The 18,139-nt window shown below is 39.8% G+C and overlaps 1 protein-coding gene across 2 annotated transcripts in view; it reads right to left on the bottom strand.

The window, feature by feature from the left end:
* VBP1 (VHL binding protein 1) overlaps positions 1–17,250 on the bottom strand; it is a 38,387-nt gene extending 21,137 nt beyond the window's left edge. For both annotated transcript variants that reach the window (XM_090264312.1, XM_090264311.1), the window contains exons 1-2: positions 17,114–17,250; positions 4,733–4,857 (exon numbers count right to left, since the gene is read on the bottom strand). In XM_090264312.1, the coding sequence (XP_090120438.1) occupies positions 4,733–4,857; positions 17,114–17,206 (218 nt within the window). In that variant the 5' untranslated portion in view covers positions 17,207–17,250. The remainder of the gene's footprint in view (positions 1–4,732; positions 4,858–17,113) is intronic.
* Positions 17,251–18,139: the final 889 nt, after the last annotated feature.

Genomic DNA, 18,139 nt, shown 5'->3' with positions numbered 1-18,139 from the left:
CTGTCCACTCTCTCCACTCCTATTCAACATAGTCTTGGAAGTTCTAGCCACAGCAATCAGACAAGAAAGAGAAATAAAAGGCATCCAAATTGAAAAGGAAGAAGTAAATCTGTCATTATTTGCAAATGACATGATAGTATACATAGAAAACCCTATAGACTCTATGAAAACTGCTCGACCTAATAAGTGAATTTGGCAAAATAGCAGGGTACAAAGACAATATTCAAAAATCAAAGGGATTTCTGTACAACAACAATAAAATCTCAGAGACAGAAACTGAAAGAAAATTCCCATTTACCACAGCAACAAGAAAAATAAAGTACCTAGGAATAAACTTAACCAAGGAGGTAAAAGACCTGTACTCAGAAAACTACATAACACTTAAGAAAGAAATTAACAAAGATACAAATAAATGGAAGCATATACCATGCTCATGGATGGGAAGAATCAACATCATTAAAATGTCCATACTACCCAAAGCAATTTATAGATTCAATGCAATCCCAGTTAAAATACCAATAACATTTTTCACAGACCTAGAACAAATACTTCAAAAATTTATATGGAACCAAAAAAGATCCCGAATAGCTACAGCAATTTTGAGGAAGAAGAACACAGTAGGAGGAATCACAATACCTGATATCAAACTATACTACAAAGCCACGGTAATCAAAACAGTCTGGTACTGGCATAAGAACAGACATATAGATTAATGGAACAGAATAGAGAGCCCAGAAATAAACCCAGGTCTGTATGGTCAACTAATATTTGACAAAGGGGGAAGGAACATCAAATGGAGTGAAATGAGCCTCTTCAACAAATGGTGTTGGGAGAACTGGACAGGGACATGCAAAAAAATGAAACTAGACCACCAACTTACACCATACACCAGAATAAACTCAAGATGGATCAAAGACTTAAATGTAAGTCGTGACACCAAAAAAGTCCTAGAGGAAAAAATAGGCAGGAAAATTTCAGATATCCCACGTAGCAACATTTTCACTGATATATCTCCTAAGGCAAGGGAAATAAAGGAAAGAATGAACAAATGGGACTACATCAAACTAAAAAGTTTCTGCTCAGCTAAAGAAAACATCAGCAAAATGAAAAGGAAACCAACCATATGGGAAAATATATTTGCCAATGACATCTCAGACAAGGAATTGATCTCCAAAATATATAAAGAACTCATACAACTCAACACCAAGAAGACAAACAACCCAATTAAAAAATGGTCAAAGGATCTGAACAAACACTTCTCCAGAGAAGACATACAGAGGGTCCATAGACATATGAAAGAATGCTCAACATCACTAGCCATCAGAGATGCAAATAAAAACCACAAGGAGATACCACCTCACACTAGTCAGAATGGCCATCATCAACAAATCAACAAACAATTTGTGCTGGAGAGAATGCAGACTGGTGTAGCCACTGTAGAAAATAGTTTGGAATTTCCTCAAAAAACTAAAAATGGAACTACCTTTTGAACCAGCAATTCCACTGCTAGGATTATATCCGAAAAATCCTGAAACACCAATTCAAAAGAACCTATGCACCCCTATGTTCATAGCAGCACTATTTACAATAGCCAAGTGCTGGAAACAACTTAAGTGCCCATCTGTAGATGAGTGGATAAAAAAACTGTGGTACTTCTACGCAATGGAGTACTATGTAGCAGAAAGAAAGAAGGAACTTCTACCATTTGCAACAACATGGATGGAACTAGAGAGAATTATGTTTAGCGAAATAAGCCAGGCAACAAAAGAAAAATACCTTATGCTGTCACCTATTATGAGAAACTAATGAACAACACAAACAAATGAGCAAAATTGAACAAGAGGTATGTAAACAAGGAATCGACTAACAGTAACAAGGGGTGAGGCGGGAGGGAGAGAAGGGGGTAAGAAGGGGAAGGGTCTAGTCAAAGAACATGTATAAATGTCCCACGAACATGGACAACTGAGTGGGGACTAAATGTTGGAGAAGGAGGGGACAGGGTGCAAGGAAGCAAGAGGGGGAAAAAAAGTGGGACAACTGTAATGTAAAAACAAACAAAAATTTTTAGTGGGGGAAAAATGAAAATATGAAGAATGAAAATGCCAGTTCAGTGAATATTAGAAGGATAAGGATTTTCCTTCACACTGTATATTTTTCTCCCTATCTGATCCCTCCAGAGTTTGGCATTCTAAAAAGTAATGACATAAGTTTCTTTACATAAAACTAATAAGACCAGTTGTTAATAGAGGTTTTTTTTTTTTTTTTGACCAAGACTTTGACTGGAATGTCATGCCTAAAGGAGACATGCTTGGGCTCTGGTTGTTACCAAAAAGCCCTGAGGAACTGGGAATGACTTTCGAAGGTAATAAAAGCCCACGAGATAAAAGTCCTGGGACCGTGGTTGGTTGTGCGGTCCACAGCAATCTTTCCAGGGAAGGAACGAAGGTTGTTTTCCTGAAAGATGGCTAGAAGGGACCTTAAGGCACAATGGAAAACCTGAAGGACTTGGAAAAGACAGATGTTTACAGGCAAGGCTGAATGCCAGGTATGTGGTTCTGCTTCTGTGCCCTGAAGGGCAGACTGAAGGTCACCCTAAATGTTCCTTGCATAAGTTCCAGCAAAGCAGAACTAAAGATCATAAGTGATCATTTGCTGCTCTTGTTGTGTTTATGCAAATGAACAGGACAAATTAAAAATGGACTTAATGCAGTCCCTTTAAGGACAAGGAGGGTAATCTTAGGGATAAAAATCGTGATTCAAGGAAAATCACAATGCTCAGTGGTAGACTATAAAGTAGTGCAGCTAACCGTCTTTAAAGTTTCTTTTCATTTAAAATTTGTCTTCATTTGAAAGTTAAACTATGTCTGTGGTATTATCAAAGATGTTTAATTTACAGGCAAGAAGAATGTCAAGTGTCTTGCAACTGGATGTCTTTCCGATAAGACAGTACTACAGATTTAGAGACTTGTATGTGTGTTATATTACATAAATTAACATGTGTTTTCTGTTTTGAAAGGGCATAAGCCTATGATCTCATTACCTGAGTGATTGTCTGTACATATAGGCCTCACTTAATCCTGTCTGAATTACTGCCTCCTGAGACTCAGTGGTTTGGCTGAACTAAGTGGCTGGGTTGGTGAAGAATGGGGTGGTCTGTGGGCTTCACTTTAAAACTGGTTCCTCTTTTCTATCCTAATGGCTTGGACAGAAAGAGTCCAGAGGTCTGAGAGGGGGGAAACCTAAAATATTTCCCTCAGCCGAAACTAAGTATAACGGGCAAAAGGGTTTTGGAATGGTGAGATGTGCCTGGCACACCTTCCTCCAAAGAAGCCCCCCTTTTTTTACCCTAATGTTGAACATTGAAAAATTAATCCCTGCCTTTTGTCATTTAGTAGTTATGGATTGAATGATGTCTTTTAACCCTTTAGCCAAATCTGTAACCCCCAGAATACAACAAGGATGCCAGCCTGTTAAATCAAGCACGCCATTGTCCAGGGAGAGCCAACTGACCTGGAGTCTGCATGATCCTTCCCCATGTGGGAAGGCCACCCTCCCCTCCACACCTCCACTCTTATTAGGGATTTCTGGACCCAAGGTAGGTAGGATGATTACCATGTCTAGCTTGAAGCAGTTAGAGGAGATTGAGACCTTCGCTCATTGTCCTTTATAAGATTATGAGAGGGAGGGATTATTTTTTAATGTTAAAATAATTAATCATTTATTTATTTAAAAAAAAAAGAAGAAGAATACATGTAATGGTGAAGCGGGAGAGCTTGCATGTACAAACCATGGGCATGGATTTGGTGGGGGACTGCCGGGGGAGGTGGGGTGCTGGGTGGAGGGGAGCAAAGGGAAAAAATTAGAATTATTGTAACAATATAATCAATAAAATACAATTTTAAAAAGAAAAAACAAACTGGGAAACAACTCAAATGTCTACGGACAGGCAAATATACAAAAGTTGTGATATATACATATAAAATGGAACATTCCTCAGCACTAAAGAGAAAATAGTTTACGAGTACACACAACATCATAGAAGACTCTCAAAGCATTCCACTAAGTATAAGAAACCTGACATAAAACAATACAGTAGTCCCTTGCTATGTATATCTCAGTTCACTTATTGCGGCCTCACTGTATCGCGGGATTTTTAAAAATATATTTAATTATTTATCGTGGATTTTTCGCTATATCGTGGGATTTTGTGGTACTGTATACGTATGTTGTTAAATTTACGTAGGTTTAAGAGTGTAGAATAAATGTAAGGTTCCTACTTCACGGGAGGGTCTGGAACGTAATACCTGCGATAAGTGAGGGAATACTGTAGTCATTAAATGCTTCCATTTATATATAAGTTCAAGAACAGACAAAACTAGCTCAAGGTAAAAATAATAATCTGAACAGTGATTGTCTCTGGGAGTGGGAAGGGCTGGTCAGAGAGGGAAATGGAACTTCCTGGGGTAATAGAAATGTTCTACATATTGATCTGGGCAATGGTTATAAAAGCAGATATATTTGTCAAAATTCATTAAACTGAACATTCAACAACTCGAGATTTTATTGTATGTGAATTGTCTCAATTTTTATTTTTATTTAAAAAATAATTTTAATAATATATTTTATTTATCTCGTTCATCCAAAACATTATCATTTCAACAGGTCAGTTTTTTAAAAGTTTAAACCATACAAGATTAATTTTTTTTTTAAACTTGGAAATTTCTACACTTACCTCCTTTTCTTTTGAGCAAGGTTGAGTTCCATAAACTTATACTTCTGGTACTGTTCATCCAGCTTCTTTAGTACTGTATCTGCGGTCTCATTCCCCGGCTGTTTCATGAAGGAATCTACATCTTCCTTTAATATCAAAAATAATACATTTCAAATTTTAGAATTCATACCTCTAAGTTTTACTTCCTCATCTGTTTGTAAAACATAAAAGAAAGCTTGTTTTTCATCGAAGGCATGTTTTTAATTAAAAAAGTAATTTTAAAAAGTTACACCATTTCAGGCTGTGCACATCCATTTTGTAGCTAATTTATTCTTCCTCTACCTTCTTCTTTTCATTTATGCATAGGGAAAGAACGATGACCTTGCCCACTTTTTACATCTCCAATGGGACCCTAGTAGTCGATATGAAAGTTACCAACAAACACATTGCCTAGTCATGTGCCCTAGCCACAAAACGATTCAACAGATTGTATGCTAAAATTACTGATTTTGCTACTCAATTTTTTAACTCAACAACTTCTATCACAGAAATTATGCTGAATATGGTCATTAGGCTCCCAAGGCAAACTACAATACCTCCTTAAGTATCAAGTGGTTGAAATAAAGTAAACCTAAAAGGCAAACAGAACAATTTTTTTTTTGTATAGAAACAATTAAGCAAAACAAAAATCAGTGAAACCAAATGGCATTTTAAAAATATTTTTAAAAGATTTTATTTATTTAGTTTTAGAGAGAGGGGAAGGGAGGGAGAAAGAGAGGGAGAGAAACAGCAATGTGTGGTTGCCTTTCACATGCCCCCAACTGGGGCCCTGGCCTGCAACCCAGTCATGTGCCCTGACTGGTAATCGAACCAGTGACCCTTTGGTTTACAGGCCAGCACTCAATCCACTGAGCCACAGCAGCCAGGGCTCTCCCTAATTTTAAATGCTGACCCTGAGCACCCTACCTCATTGTTATGAAAAGTATCTGAAGCCTAACTTCTGTCCCTTTACCTGGGGACAGCATAGCTTCCCTTCAGGAAAGGCTAGGTTATCAGTTTGTCAAAGTATCTTAAGCCTGTCACGTGCCCTTTTGCCCTGGGCTTCAGCACAGCTGTTATCTAGCCACCAGCTTGCCATAGACATGGAAAGTATCTTAAAAGCTGTATTTTGTCCTTTCCCCTTCCCCCAAACCATGAGCTGTGAGGCTTTGGGGACCCCTCCCTCACTCTCTTATACTTTTTCCACCCCCTGGGATGGGGATTATTTTGTAAGCTGTGGAGCAGACTCTAGAGCTCTCCCTTAGTTTTCACTTTGTTAGTCACCATTAGCTTCTCATACCCGTGTGGGTCACCAAATTACAGATGTCACCCTTGTCTGTTCCCATAGGTTCCACACGCCTGGATCTTCTTACCTGCCAGGAAAGTCCTCTACACTTGCAGGCCCAGTGAAAAGTTCTAACATGAAGGTTCCACCTGCTGGGCTGTCGCCTTGTGCCCAGGGCTGTCTGCACATCACCTATCCCCAGGATGTGGTCCTCATTTCCAGTGGGGTGGGTGAGGAGCAACTGTGCACCAAGACCCCATCTTATCACCTGCTTTTTGGATGTTTCTAGAACCAAATGTCATAAGCTGGGTCTCTCAGATAGATAGCTGATTTGCTGAGAGGGAGTTAGGAGTTCAGAGACTGATTGGAGACTCACAGCCGCTAAGGAGCAGGGAGGAAGCAGGGTTGTGGAGGGTGTCCTTTCAGCCTGCAACATCAACTTGACAGTCTCTACCAGCCCCTCAGGGAGCCGCAGAGCCAGGGACATCATCAGAGGCCTGCACTTGGCCTGGGGTGAAGGCAGGGGTTAGACCCTCACAGTGTCTGGGTCCTTGTAATACATGTTGATGGGGCGAGTGGCCCAGTACCCGGAATTGGTGCCACAGGAATGGGTGTGTGCTAAGTAGCACACATAGGGCAGCAGCTGCCTTTGCATGGGAGAACTTGCTCTGTCCTGCGGCCAGAGCCTTGGGCCTCAGCTTACTGCTGGGCCAGGAAGGGGTTGTCCTTCCAACATATTTGCTAACCATGCATCTGTCAGCATCCCTGGAAGCGTGCCCGAAGGGAGAGGGCAGATCTTAGTATACAACATAAGGCAAAGCAGATTAAAGTCAGCAGATACACCTGCCCTGTAAGAGGCTCCTTGATGGTGCAGCTACACAAGTGCACACTCCTCTCTACCTCACTCAGAGCAGGGAGGGTGTACCTTCCAGGCAGACCTGTAAACTGCAGAGTGTGAAATGGGGCACTATGAAGTTATGTGAAACGAACTGCTGACTCCGGGCAAGAGGCTGTGGGAAGCTTCAGAGAAGAGGGCCATTTGAATGGGATCTTGAAGGTAAAAACGGTCTCCTTATGTTGAACATGGGAGAAAGGCCAGGGCCAAATGGCGTTTTTTAAATGTACACTACATGCTGGTCTTTCAATGTATGTAAGTTGAAATTCAATCATTTTTATGGTTTCTGGTATCTCTACATCATTATTCATATCCATGCTTACTAACCACAAAGGAATACTTTATCCAAAATAAAGCAAGAAGAAAAAGGAAGAGGAAGAGAAACACAGCAAAGGAGTGAACTATGAAGCCATTAAACTAGAGACAGTAAAAGAAATTGAAAAGGTGAAGCTGAGGCAATGGCTAAGCTGTGCATGTAAAATGGAGATATCTTCCTAGAAGAGTCACTGCAGAAAAGAGAAATAAGTCAAAGTTTCTAGCACATGGGACACATTATTAGGAGTCTAGCAAGGAGAATTAATTATAGCAGCATTGGACTGTGGTTAAAAGACAGGGCTGTCTGGTTTGAATCCTGGCTTTACCACATGTTAGATGTGCTGACCTCAAGAAAGTTATTTAACTTCTCTCTTTGCCTCAATTTCCTAATCTGTAAAATTTAAAAAAGTACCCTTTCCTCACAAAGAATTAAATGAGTTAGCATATGTAAAATGCTTAAAAGACTACATGATAGCTCATAACTGCTCAACAAACATTAGCTATACTAACACAATGCGCTAAGAGAACAGATGAAAGTGCCAAGAATTCCATCTTGGAGTAGTGATCAGGAAAAAACTATAGGGAGGTCATATCTGTACTGGATGTTGAGAGAGAAAGAGGCCAGTAAAAGGACAACAGGGAAAAGGACAGACAATTCAAGTAGAAAAAGAAAACAAATTATTGTACCACTTGGGAACTGGAAAAGGGGGAGGTCTGACTTCTATCCAGTATGTTATATTGCTTCCTATCATCACAGAAACTAATATACACCCAGCCCTCTGCATCCCCAGGTTCTGCAGTCATCATCCCTGGATTCAACCAAGGTGTGAAAGTATTAGAAAAAAATGTTACGGTGTTGCTGATGTGTACTATGTAATTAGCCCTACAATGGTTGCATTTGAATTGAACATGTGCAGAGTCTTTTCTTGTCATTATTCCCTAAACAATATAACAACTATTTACATAGCACTTACATTGCATTAGTTATTACATGTAATCTAGAAATGATTTAAAGTATTTGAGAGAGGGAAGTAGGCAGGTCAGGGGACAGCAACAGGGCAAAATTGGAACAACTGTAATTGAACAACAATAAAATAATATGTATTAAAAAGTATTAGGTTAAATACAAATACTATACTATTTTATAGAAGGAACTTGAGCATCTGTAGATTTTATATGGGAGTGGGTGGGTTCTGGAACCAAATACCCATGGTTACCGAGGAACAACTTAAGCATCAACTTGCAATACTGAAAGTAAGTTTTCTGTTTCTCACAGCAACTCTAAGTATCATTATCCCTAGTTCAGTTAAAGAAACTGAGTCTCAAAGCAGTAAAATAATATGTTCAAGAGACTAAGTAGAAATTGGGAAATAGAGGCAGGATTCAAACCCTGGTCTATTTAGAAGCCAATGTTCTTCCTACATTACCATGCTATTCCCATTAGTTTGGGATATAAAAATAATTACATAAAATTTGATGGCTTATTTTATCATCTTGTAGAAATTTTAAGTCTTAAAAAAAACATAAAATTTCAGGGGGTTGACAGTTCAGGGAGGTGGGGGAGTGGAAGGATGGAGAAAAAAAGAAAAAGAACTCATGGATACAGACAGCAGTGTGGTGACTGTAGGGGTGGGGGCTGGGGGAGGTGGAAGAGGGTATAAGGGGGATAAATGGTAATGGAAAAATACAATAAAAATAAACTATCAAAATATTTTAGGGAAAAAGGTATTTTAAGATAAGACTTCACACAGCCCTCCAATAAAGTTTATCCTCCTGAATTAATTTTTTTTAATTAAATTTATTGGGGTGACATTAGTTAATAGTATCATATAGCTTTCTGGTGTACATTTCTATGACACATGATCTGTATATTGCATTGTGTGCTCATCACCCAAAGTCAAATCATCTTCCATTACCACATATTTGGCTCCCTTTATCCTTTACTACCCCCACCCCCTTCCCTCTTGTAAACACCATACTGTGGTCTGTGTCTATGAGTTTCAGTTTTTAATCCTACATGAGTGAAATACTAATATGATTCTTAACTTTTTCTGACTTATACCACTTGGCATAATGTTCTAAAAGCTTCTGCACATCAAGCCTGCCCATGGGTCACGCGAGCATGTGCACGAAAGTGCCTTAGTCCACCAACCCAGGCGTGCAACCAGCCCAGTCCACCCACTGCCAGCCCCCTGCTGGTGCACAGAAGAGCCTGCCACCCGCCTGCCCCATTGAACAACCGGTCAACACATCACTGGCCTGCGAAAGGGAACACACTCACCCCTGGCTGAGGCCAAAGGAGGGTGAAGTGAGCTAGAGGCACTTTGTAAAAAGTTTTGGTCACTGGCTCTGGAGAAAGAGCTGGGAGAGCAGCAGACTAGATCCCAGTGCAGAATCATCCCCAGCGCTACAGGAGAAATCTGTTAAGCAGACTATTCCCCTCCAAGTGGCATCAGCTGGAGGCAACAGCTCAACAACTATATATAAGAAGGTTACACTACAAAGGCAGGAAATACAAGCAGGTTGATATAAGAACAGAAACAACAAGAAAAGCTACCCAAAATGGGGAGAAGGAGAAATAACACCCCAACAAAAGGAAAGGAGGAATTCCCAGAAGGAAGGATAGATAAAATAGAGCAAACTATCAAACATGGAATTCAAAACAATGGTTATGAGAAACCGTGATGAACTCAACAAACTCAGAGAAAACTACAATGAACTCCAGGGGAACTACAAAGAACTCCAGGAAAGCTACAAGGAATTCCAGGGAAGCTACAAGGAACTTACTGAGAACTACACCAGCATGAAAAAAGACATGGAAACTATCAATAAGAGCCAGGAAGAAATGAAGAATACAATTTCTGAACTGAAAAACACAGTAGAAGCAATCAAAAGCAGGCTAAATGAAGCAGAGGACTGGATCAGTCAGCTACAGGACAACGTAGAAAAAAAATCCCCAGACACTGCAACAAAATGAAAAAAGGCTTAAAAGGAATGAAGAGGGTTTAAGAGAACTCCAGGAGAGTTGAAATGCAACAATATCTGCATCATAGAGATGCCATAAGGAGAAGAGGAGCAAGGGACAGAGACCCTGATTGAAAAAGTAATGATAGAAAACTTCCTGAACATCAAGAGAGAAAATGTCTCACAAGTACAGGAAGCACAGAGGGGCACAATGAAGATGAACTCAAGGAGGCCCACTCCAAGGCACATCATAATTCAAATGGCAACATTCAAAGACAAAGAGAAGATCCTAAAGGCAGCAAGAAAAAAAAAGCAAATAACATACAAGGAAGCTCTGATTAGGCTATCAGCTAATTTCTCAACAGAAACACTACAAGCCAGAAGGGAATGGTCAAAAATATTTGAAGCAATGAAAAACAAAGGCCTATAACCAAGACTACTCTAGCCAGCAAGGGTCTCTTTCAAAATGGAAGGTGAAATAAGGAGTTTCCCACACAAAGGAAGACTAAAAGTATACATCTCCACCAATCCAGCATTGCTAGAAATGCTAAAGGGAATGTTTTAAGAAAAAGAAGTAGAAGAGACGGGGAGGGGAACACAGGTACAAAGGGAAATGAATAAATACCTGTCAACAATAACCTTAAATGTAAATGGATTAAATATTCCAATCAAAAGACATAGGGTAGTGGAATGGATACGAAAACATGACCCACATATATGCTGTCTGCAAGAGACACACCTCAAAACAAATATCTACACACACTGAAAGTGAAGGGATGGAAAAAAGTATTCCAAGCAAATGGACACACACACAAAAAGCTGGAGGTGGAGGTGTCTCACACACCCTAGGCTCAGTTGGAAGCTGCTCTGTCCAGTAGTCTTCGTGACCACGGCAGAACAAACTTTTACCCAGGACATTTCATTATGTCTGGGGGAAGGAAGGTGACTGCTCTCTCTAGTGGAGAACAGCGATTAGACCTTCTTCTCTCATGCCTTTTATTGAGGAGGATACACAGAGAGATACAAGGCCAAGACTCATGAATCATCAATAGCTTGGAGGCGTTTGGATTACAATTGACAGTAACAGATTACATGTACTAATACAGAGGGTACAGTGACTAGTCTGTCAGGGTCTATCAAACATCTTGACGTCACACTGGCAGTAGGTGCAAGGTTTCATACATTTCTTGCTAGAGATTGTTTATGTTATATTAAAGATAAAGAAAGCAAGTTCTAAAGCATAATAAGCATTCTTTAAATCCAATTCCCACGGCAACCCTCTTAGTGGCTTTCAGTTATGTCTCCCGCACAGTCTTATGTTGAGACTTAAAGACAAGCACAGCTGGGATGCTGGCGGCAGTCACACTCAGACCGGGCTACAATTCCCTAAACCACAAGTAGGGATTCCCTACACTGGAGTAGCAATATTTATATTGAACAAAACAGATTTCACAGCAAAGGCCATAAAAAGACAAAGGAGGGCATTTCATAATACTCGAGGGAACAATCCATCAAGAAAATATAACTCTGGTAAATATATATGCACCCATCATAAGGAGCACCCATATATATAAAGAAAATATTGGAAGACTACATGAAAAATATCAACAGCAACACGCTCACAGTAGGGGACTTTAACACCCCATTGTCAACAATGGACAGATCTTTGAAACAAAGAAACACCAAGGATATTGAGGCATTGAACAACACTCTAGATCAAACAGACTTAGTTGATATACATAGAATTTTTCACACCAAAACAAGAAAAATATACATCCTTTCTAGGTGCACATGGAACATTTTCAAAGATAGGACACAAAACAAGCCTAAATAAATTCAAGAAAATTGAAATTGTATCAAGCATCTTCTCAGATCACAAAGTCTTGAAACTGGAAATCAACCCCAAGAAAAAAACTCAAAGACATTCAAACTTATGGAGAATGAATAACATGATATTAAGTAATGAATGGGTTAACAATAACATCAAGGAAGAAATAAAAAAATTTCTGGAAACAAATGGTAATGAACACATAACAACCCAAAACCTATTGGACACAACGAAAGCAGTCCTGAGAGGAAAGTTCATAGAAATACAGGCCTACCTGAAAAGGATAGAAGAATCCCAAATAAAAAATCTAACCCTACAGCTCCAAGAACTAGAACAACAACAACAAAGTCCAGAGTGAGTAGAAGAAAGGAAATCATCAAGATCAGAGTAGAATTAAATGACATAGAGACTAAACAAACTCCAAAGATCAATAAAACTAGGAGCTGGGTCTTCGAAAAAATAAACAAAATTGACAAGCTGTTAGCCAGGCTCATCAAGAAAAGGACAGGACCCAATTGAACAAAATCAGAAATAAAAGAGTAAAAATCACAACTAACATCACAGAAATACAAAGGATTGTAAGAAACCACTTGACAACCTAGATGAAATGGACAAATTTCTAGAAACATATAATCTTCCAAAACTGAATCAAGAAGAAGCAGAAAGCCTAAACAGACTGGTAACAAAGACTGAAAATGGAGTAGTAATCAAAAAATTCCTGGCACATAAAAGCCCTGGACCTGATGGGTTCACAGGCGAATTTTACAAAACATTTAGGGAAGCACTAACGCCTACCCTTCTCAAACTATTCCAAAAAAATCCAAGAAGAGAAAAGACTCCCAAACTCTTTCTATGAAGGCAGTATCACTCTAACTCTAAAACCAGGTCAAGATACAACAAAGAAAGAAAACTATAGGCCAATATCACTGATGAACATAGATGCTAAAATCCTTAATAAAATATTGGCAAACCAGATCCAGCAACACATTAAAAAGATAATACCCCACAATCAAGTGGGATTCAACCCAGGGATGCAAGGATGGTTTAATATTCAAAAATCAATACACGTAATATACCACATAAACAAAACGAAAGATAAAAATCACATGATCATATCAATAGATGCTAAAAAAGCATTCGATAAAGTACAACACCCATTTATGATGAAAATATTCAGCAAAATGAGAATAGAGGGAGCATACCTCAACAAAATAAAGGCCATATACGAGAAAACTAAAGCCAACATCATACTCAATGGACAAAAACTAAAAGCATTCCCCTGAGATCAGGGACAAGGATGTCCACTCTCTCCACTCCTATTCAACATAGTGTTGGAAGTCTAGACACAGCAATGAGACAAGAATAGAAATAAAAGGCATCGAAATAGTAAAAGAAGAAGTGAAACTGTCATTATTTGCTGACAAAATGATAGGGTACATAAAAAAACCCTATAGACGCCACAAAAAAGCTACTTGACATAGTAAGTGAATTTGGCAAAATAGCAGGGTACAAAGACAATATTTAGAAATCGAAGGCATTTCTGAACACCAACAATAAAATATCAGAGATAGAAACTAGAAAAAAAAAATCCCATTTACTAAGGCAACAAGAAAAATAAGGTACCTAGGAATAAACTTAACCAAAGAGGTAAAAGAACTGTCTGTACTCAGAAAAGTCCATAACACTGAAGAAAGAAATTAACAAAGATACAGATAAATGGAAGCATACACCATGTTCATGGATGGGAAGAATCAACATCATTAAAATGTCCATACTACCCAAAGCAATTTATAGACTCAACGCAATCCTTATTAAAATACCAGTGACATATTTCACAGACCTAGAACAAATACTTCAAAAATTTATATGGAACCAAAAAAGACCCTGAATAGCCACAGCCATCTTGAGACAGAAGAACATGTTAGGAGGAATCACAGTACCTGACATCAAACTATACTACAAAGCCACTGTGATCAAAACAGTCTGGTATTGGCATAAGAACAGATATATAAATCAATGGAATAGAATAGAGAGCTCAGAAATCAACCCCGGTCTATATGTTCAACTAATATTCAACAAAGGGGGAAGGAACATAAAATGTAGTGAAGAGCCTCTTCGACAAATGATGCTGGGAGAACTGGATAGGGATGTGCAAAAAAATGAAACTAGGCCACCAACTTACACAACACACCAGAATAAATCAAGATTAACAAATACTTAAACATAAGCAGTGACACCATAAAAGCCCTAAAGGAAAACATAGGCAAGAAAATTTCAGATATACCATGTAGCAACATTTTTGCCAATATATCTCCTAAGGCAAGGGAAACAAAGGAAAGAATAAACAAATGGGACTACATCAAACTAAAGTCTCTGCTCAGCAAAAGAAAACATCAGCAAGATGAAAAGGGAATCAACCATATGGGAAAATATATTTGCCAATGATACCTCAGACAAGGGATTGACCTCCAAAAATATATAAAGAATTTACATGTCTCAACACCAAGAAGACAGACAACTCAATTAAAAAATGGGCAAAGGACCTGAACAAACACTTCTCCAAAGAGGACATACAGAAGGTCCACAGACATATAAAAGAATGCTCAACATCACTAGCCATCAAAGAGATGCAAATTAAAACCACAATGAGATACTATTTTACACCAGTCAGAATGGCCATCATCAACAAATCAACAAATAACAAGTGCTGGCGAGGATGTGGAGAAAAGGGAACCCTACTGCACTGTTGGTGGGAATGCAGACTGGTGCAGCCACTATGGACAACAGTATGGAATTTCCTCAAAAATCTAAAAATAGAACTGCCTTTTGAACCAGCTATTCTACTGCTGGGATTATACCCTAAGAATCCCGAAACCCAATTCAAAAGAACTTATGCACCCCTATGTTCATAGCAGCCCTGTTTACAATAGCTAAGTGCTGGAAACAGCCTAAGTGCTCATCTGTAGATGAGTGGATCAAAAAACTGCTACATTTACACAATGGAATACTATGCAGCAGAAAGAAAGAAGGAATTCCTGCCATTTGGGATGACATGGATGGAACTGGAAAATATTATGCTTAGTGAAATAAGCCAGGTATTGAAAGACAAATACCATATGATATTACCTAATACAGGAAACTAATGAACACCACAAACAAATGAGCAAAATTGAACCTGAGGTGTGTAAACAAGGAACAGACTAATAGTTACCAGGGGAGGGGGGGGGCGGAGGGAGAGGTGGAGGTAAGTAGGGGAAGGGTTTAGTAAAGGAACTGGTATAGATAACCCATGGACATGTACACTACGTGGAGACTGACTGTGGGAGAAGAGGTGGGCTGCGTGGAGGGGGGGGAATGAGGGGAAAAGTGGGACAACTGTAATAAAAAAACAATAAATCAAAAATTAAAAAAACATAAAAATAAAAGCTTTGCACACCAAAAGAAACTGCCAACAAAACAAAAAGGCAACAATCAAATGGGAGATGATATTTGCAAGCAACAGCTCCAACAAGGGGTTAATATATATTTAAAAACTCATACAAGTAAACATTAAACAAACAATCCAATTAAAAAATTGGAATTCGAGTTTTAAAGTCAACTCTAGCTGAGCATCATAATGTAGTGTTTAAGTCTTCAATGGAAATGCACTTTAACATCTAGTTATGAGTCTATAGTATGTGTAAGGCACTTTGCTAGGACCAGGAGAAATTGTCAGTGAGCAAGATAAATACCTCCCTTTCCTCCCAGGGGCAGAGCATGCCTAAGTAGAAGCTCTGGAAGCCCACAGATTGCCCTAGTTAACTCATTTACACGCAGTGTGGCTTGGGGCAAGTTACTCAAGGATTCTGTGCCTCGGTTTCATCATCTACAAATTGGGGATAACAGTACCTACCTTCTTTACAGTTATAAAGCATTAGGAAAATGCCTGGCATGCAACAAATATTATCTCTTGTTACCAGTAGCTGGGAGATAAATGTAACAAATAAATGTTACAGCTCAAGGCAAAAACAAAACAATTTAAGAAAATAATGTAAATACCAATTTGAATCAGCAAATACAAATATGCAGCATACAATGTATATAAAAGTGGTTTAAATAAAATAAATTGGGCTTTTAAAGGCTGTAAGGTATGATTAACAAAAAAGTGTAGACAAGGCAATATAAGGTACAAACCAAAAGGTCGAAAAAATTCCATTAAGATTTTAGGGTACCTTAACCAGAACTGAGTGGGAAAAGACAGATAACACTGGCCTAGTAGATCAGTCCGGTTTTCTCTCGCTATTCAAATAGTTTTCAAATACTGTTTCTAGAATAGCCTGATGGAAGAACATGGCTGAAAGCATCTACTTTTTTCTCTTTGTTTGGACTCGGGTTAGTCTCGCTGTTTTGTGAAGCCCCCAACTTGCATTCCATGTTTCCTCTCTCAACTCCATACGATTCATTGTTAAGTTGTTAGAATGATGTACTCAAAACCAATAACGATTCTATTGTGGCTTTATTTAGACACCTTCTAATCACAGCCCGCTGCCGACTGGATAAAGCCTCAATTCCTCAGCAGAACAAAGACTTCACATTGTCATCCTATCCTACTTTACAATCAGTCTCTTCTTTCATTCCTCTAAGGCAACAGAACACTCATTGCATTCCTTCAACAGACTAGGTTTCGTTTCCTATTTTCACACTTTAGCACCAGATGTTCTGCCTAATCATTACACCATAAGTCACCATTTATGCATCGGTCTCTCCAGCATCTAGGCTGAGTCTCAAGCTTCTCATTGCTCCCTCTCTTCGACGCAGGGATGAAACCTGGCGTTCGGGGGTTGGGAGCGGTCGCGCCCCGCTCCCGAGTCCTCCCGCCCGAAGCCCTCCTCTCGGGCCTTCTAGGACTGAGTTTCGCCCCGGAGTGTCCCAACATAGCTAAGTCTGTCCAGACACGGAAGGAGAAAGCGGAAGGAGAGTTCTCTCCCAGGGTCTTTAGCTCAACTCTTTCCCCCAACAGTTGAGACCAGGGTGTGGGCCAGGAAAGAAAGGATCAAGGAATAGCTTCAAGATGCCTGGAACCAGCATGTCTCTTACCACAAACACGGCCTCTGGAATTCCTAAGTGGAGCCGCCGCCCGTTCCCTACAGCCACTTTTCCTAAGCCACAACCATCTTTAGCGTCCGCCATCTTGAAAAATAAAGCGCGCGACTAACCGCCTCTCCAGCGCCAGCCACCCGGGACCCGTGATTGGCTCGCTCACATTCTACAGTCCCGCCCCTTCCTTGTGAGTATATACAGTCATAGGCAAGCAGGAAGTAATCCCTCCTTCTCCCTCGCCGTCCAACCTGTGGGTGCTGATTGGCTACGCGCAGGTGAGTGACAACTATGGAAGGACGGCGGAGGAGTAGCTGGCTGTGCGCGAAAGACCAATACAGTCTCCTGTGAAAAGGGATCTTAGGAAATTTTGTAGGTGCATAGGGCTGGAGGACCCTGGAAATCGGAAACGAAGGCGGACCCCACTCCGACCCCAAAACAACCGACCCCTCCAAAATGGCCTTCACAGCGACCAGATCCCTTCTCGGATACAACGGAAACTGGAAACTTAGACGCCACCACAGGGCTCTGATCGCACCATACCAGCGAGCTTGCTGGCCCTTGAAGGGAATTTATAATAAATAATCTGCCATTGCACCAACCTTTCCTGAAAGCCACCTTTGATCACAGTCTCAGGACCGCAGCTCAAACATTTTCAAAAGTTCATAGTCCACACATAAAATCCTGAGGAACCTTCCCAGGTTCTTAGGCCCAAGGACTTCCCCAACATCCTCCACCATTATGACCCTTTGAAAGCCTGTGCGTTACACAGATCCAAGTAATCATTCTTCGGTCTCTTTTCTGACATCTAGCCACGGTGTTTGTTCCTGCCTTTGCTTGCACTGGAGTGCTTCCCAGTGAAGTGGTACTTCATCCACTCACACGAAGCCTACCACGATCCCTGCCCTTTATGAATAAAGGGAAAATGTCAGTTCCCTTACTTAGTGAGAACACATATGTAATAATAAGTGATTAAAATTTATTTAAAAATTAACTACATGCCAGTCCCTGAGTGATGTTATTTAA

The sequence above is a fragment of the Furipterus horrens genome, unplaced genomic scaffold, assembly GCF_987537825.1.
Source record: "Furipterus horrens unplaced genomic scaffold, mFurHor1.1.pri manual_scaffold_17, whole genome shotgun sequence".
Lineage (NCBI taxonomy): Eukaryota > Metazoa > Chordata > Mammalia > Chiroptera > Furipteridae > Furipterus > Furipterus horrens.
The sequence above is the reverse complement of the archived record's forward strand: the minus strand, read 5'-3'. Positions and strand labels throughout refer to the sequence as shown.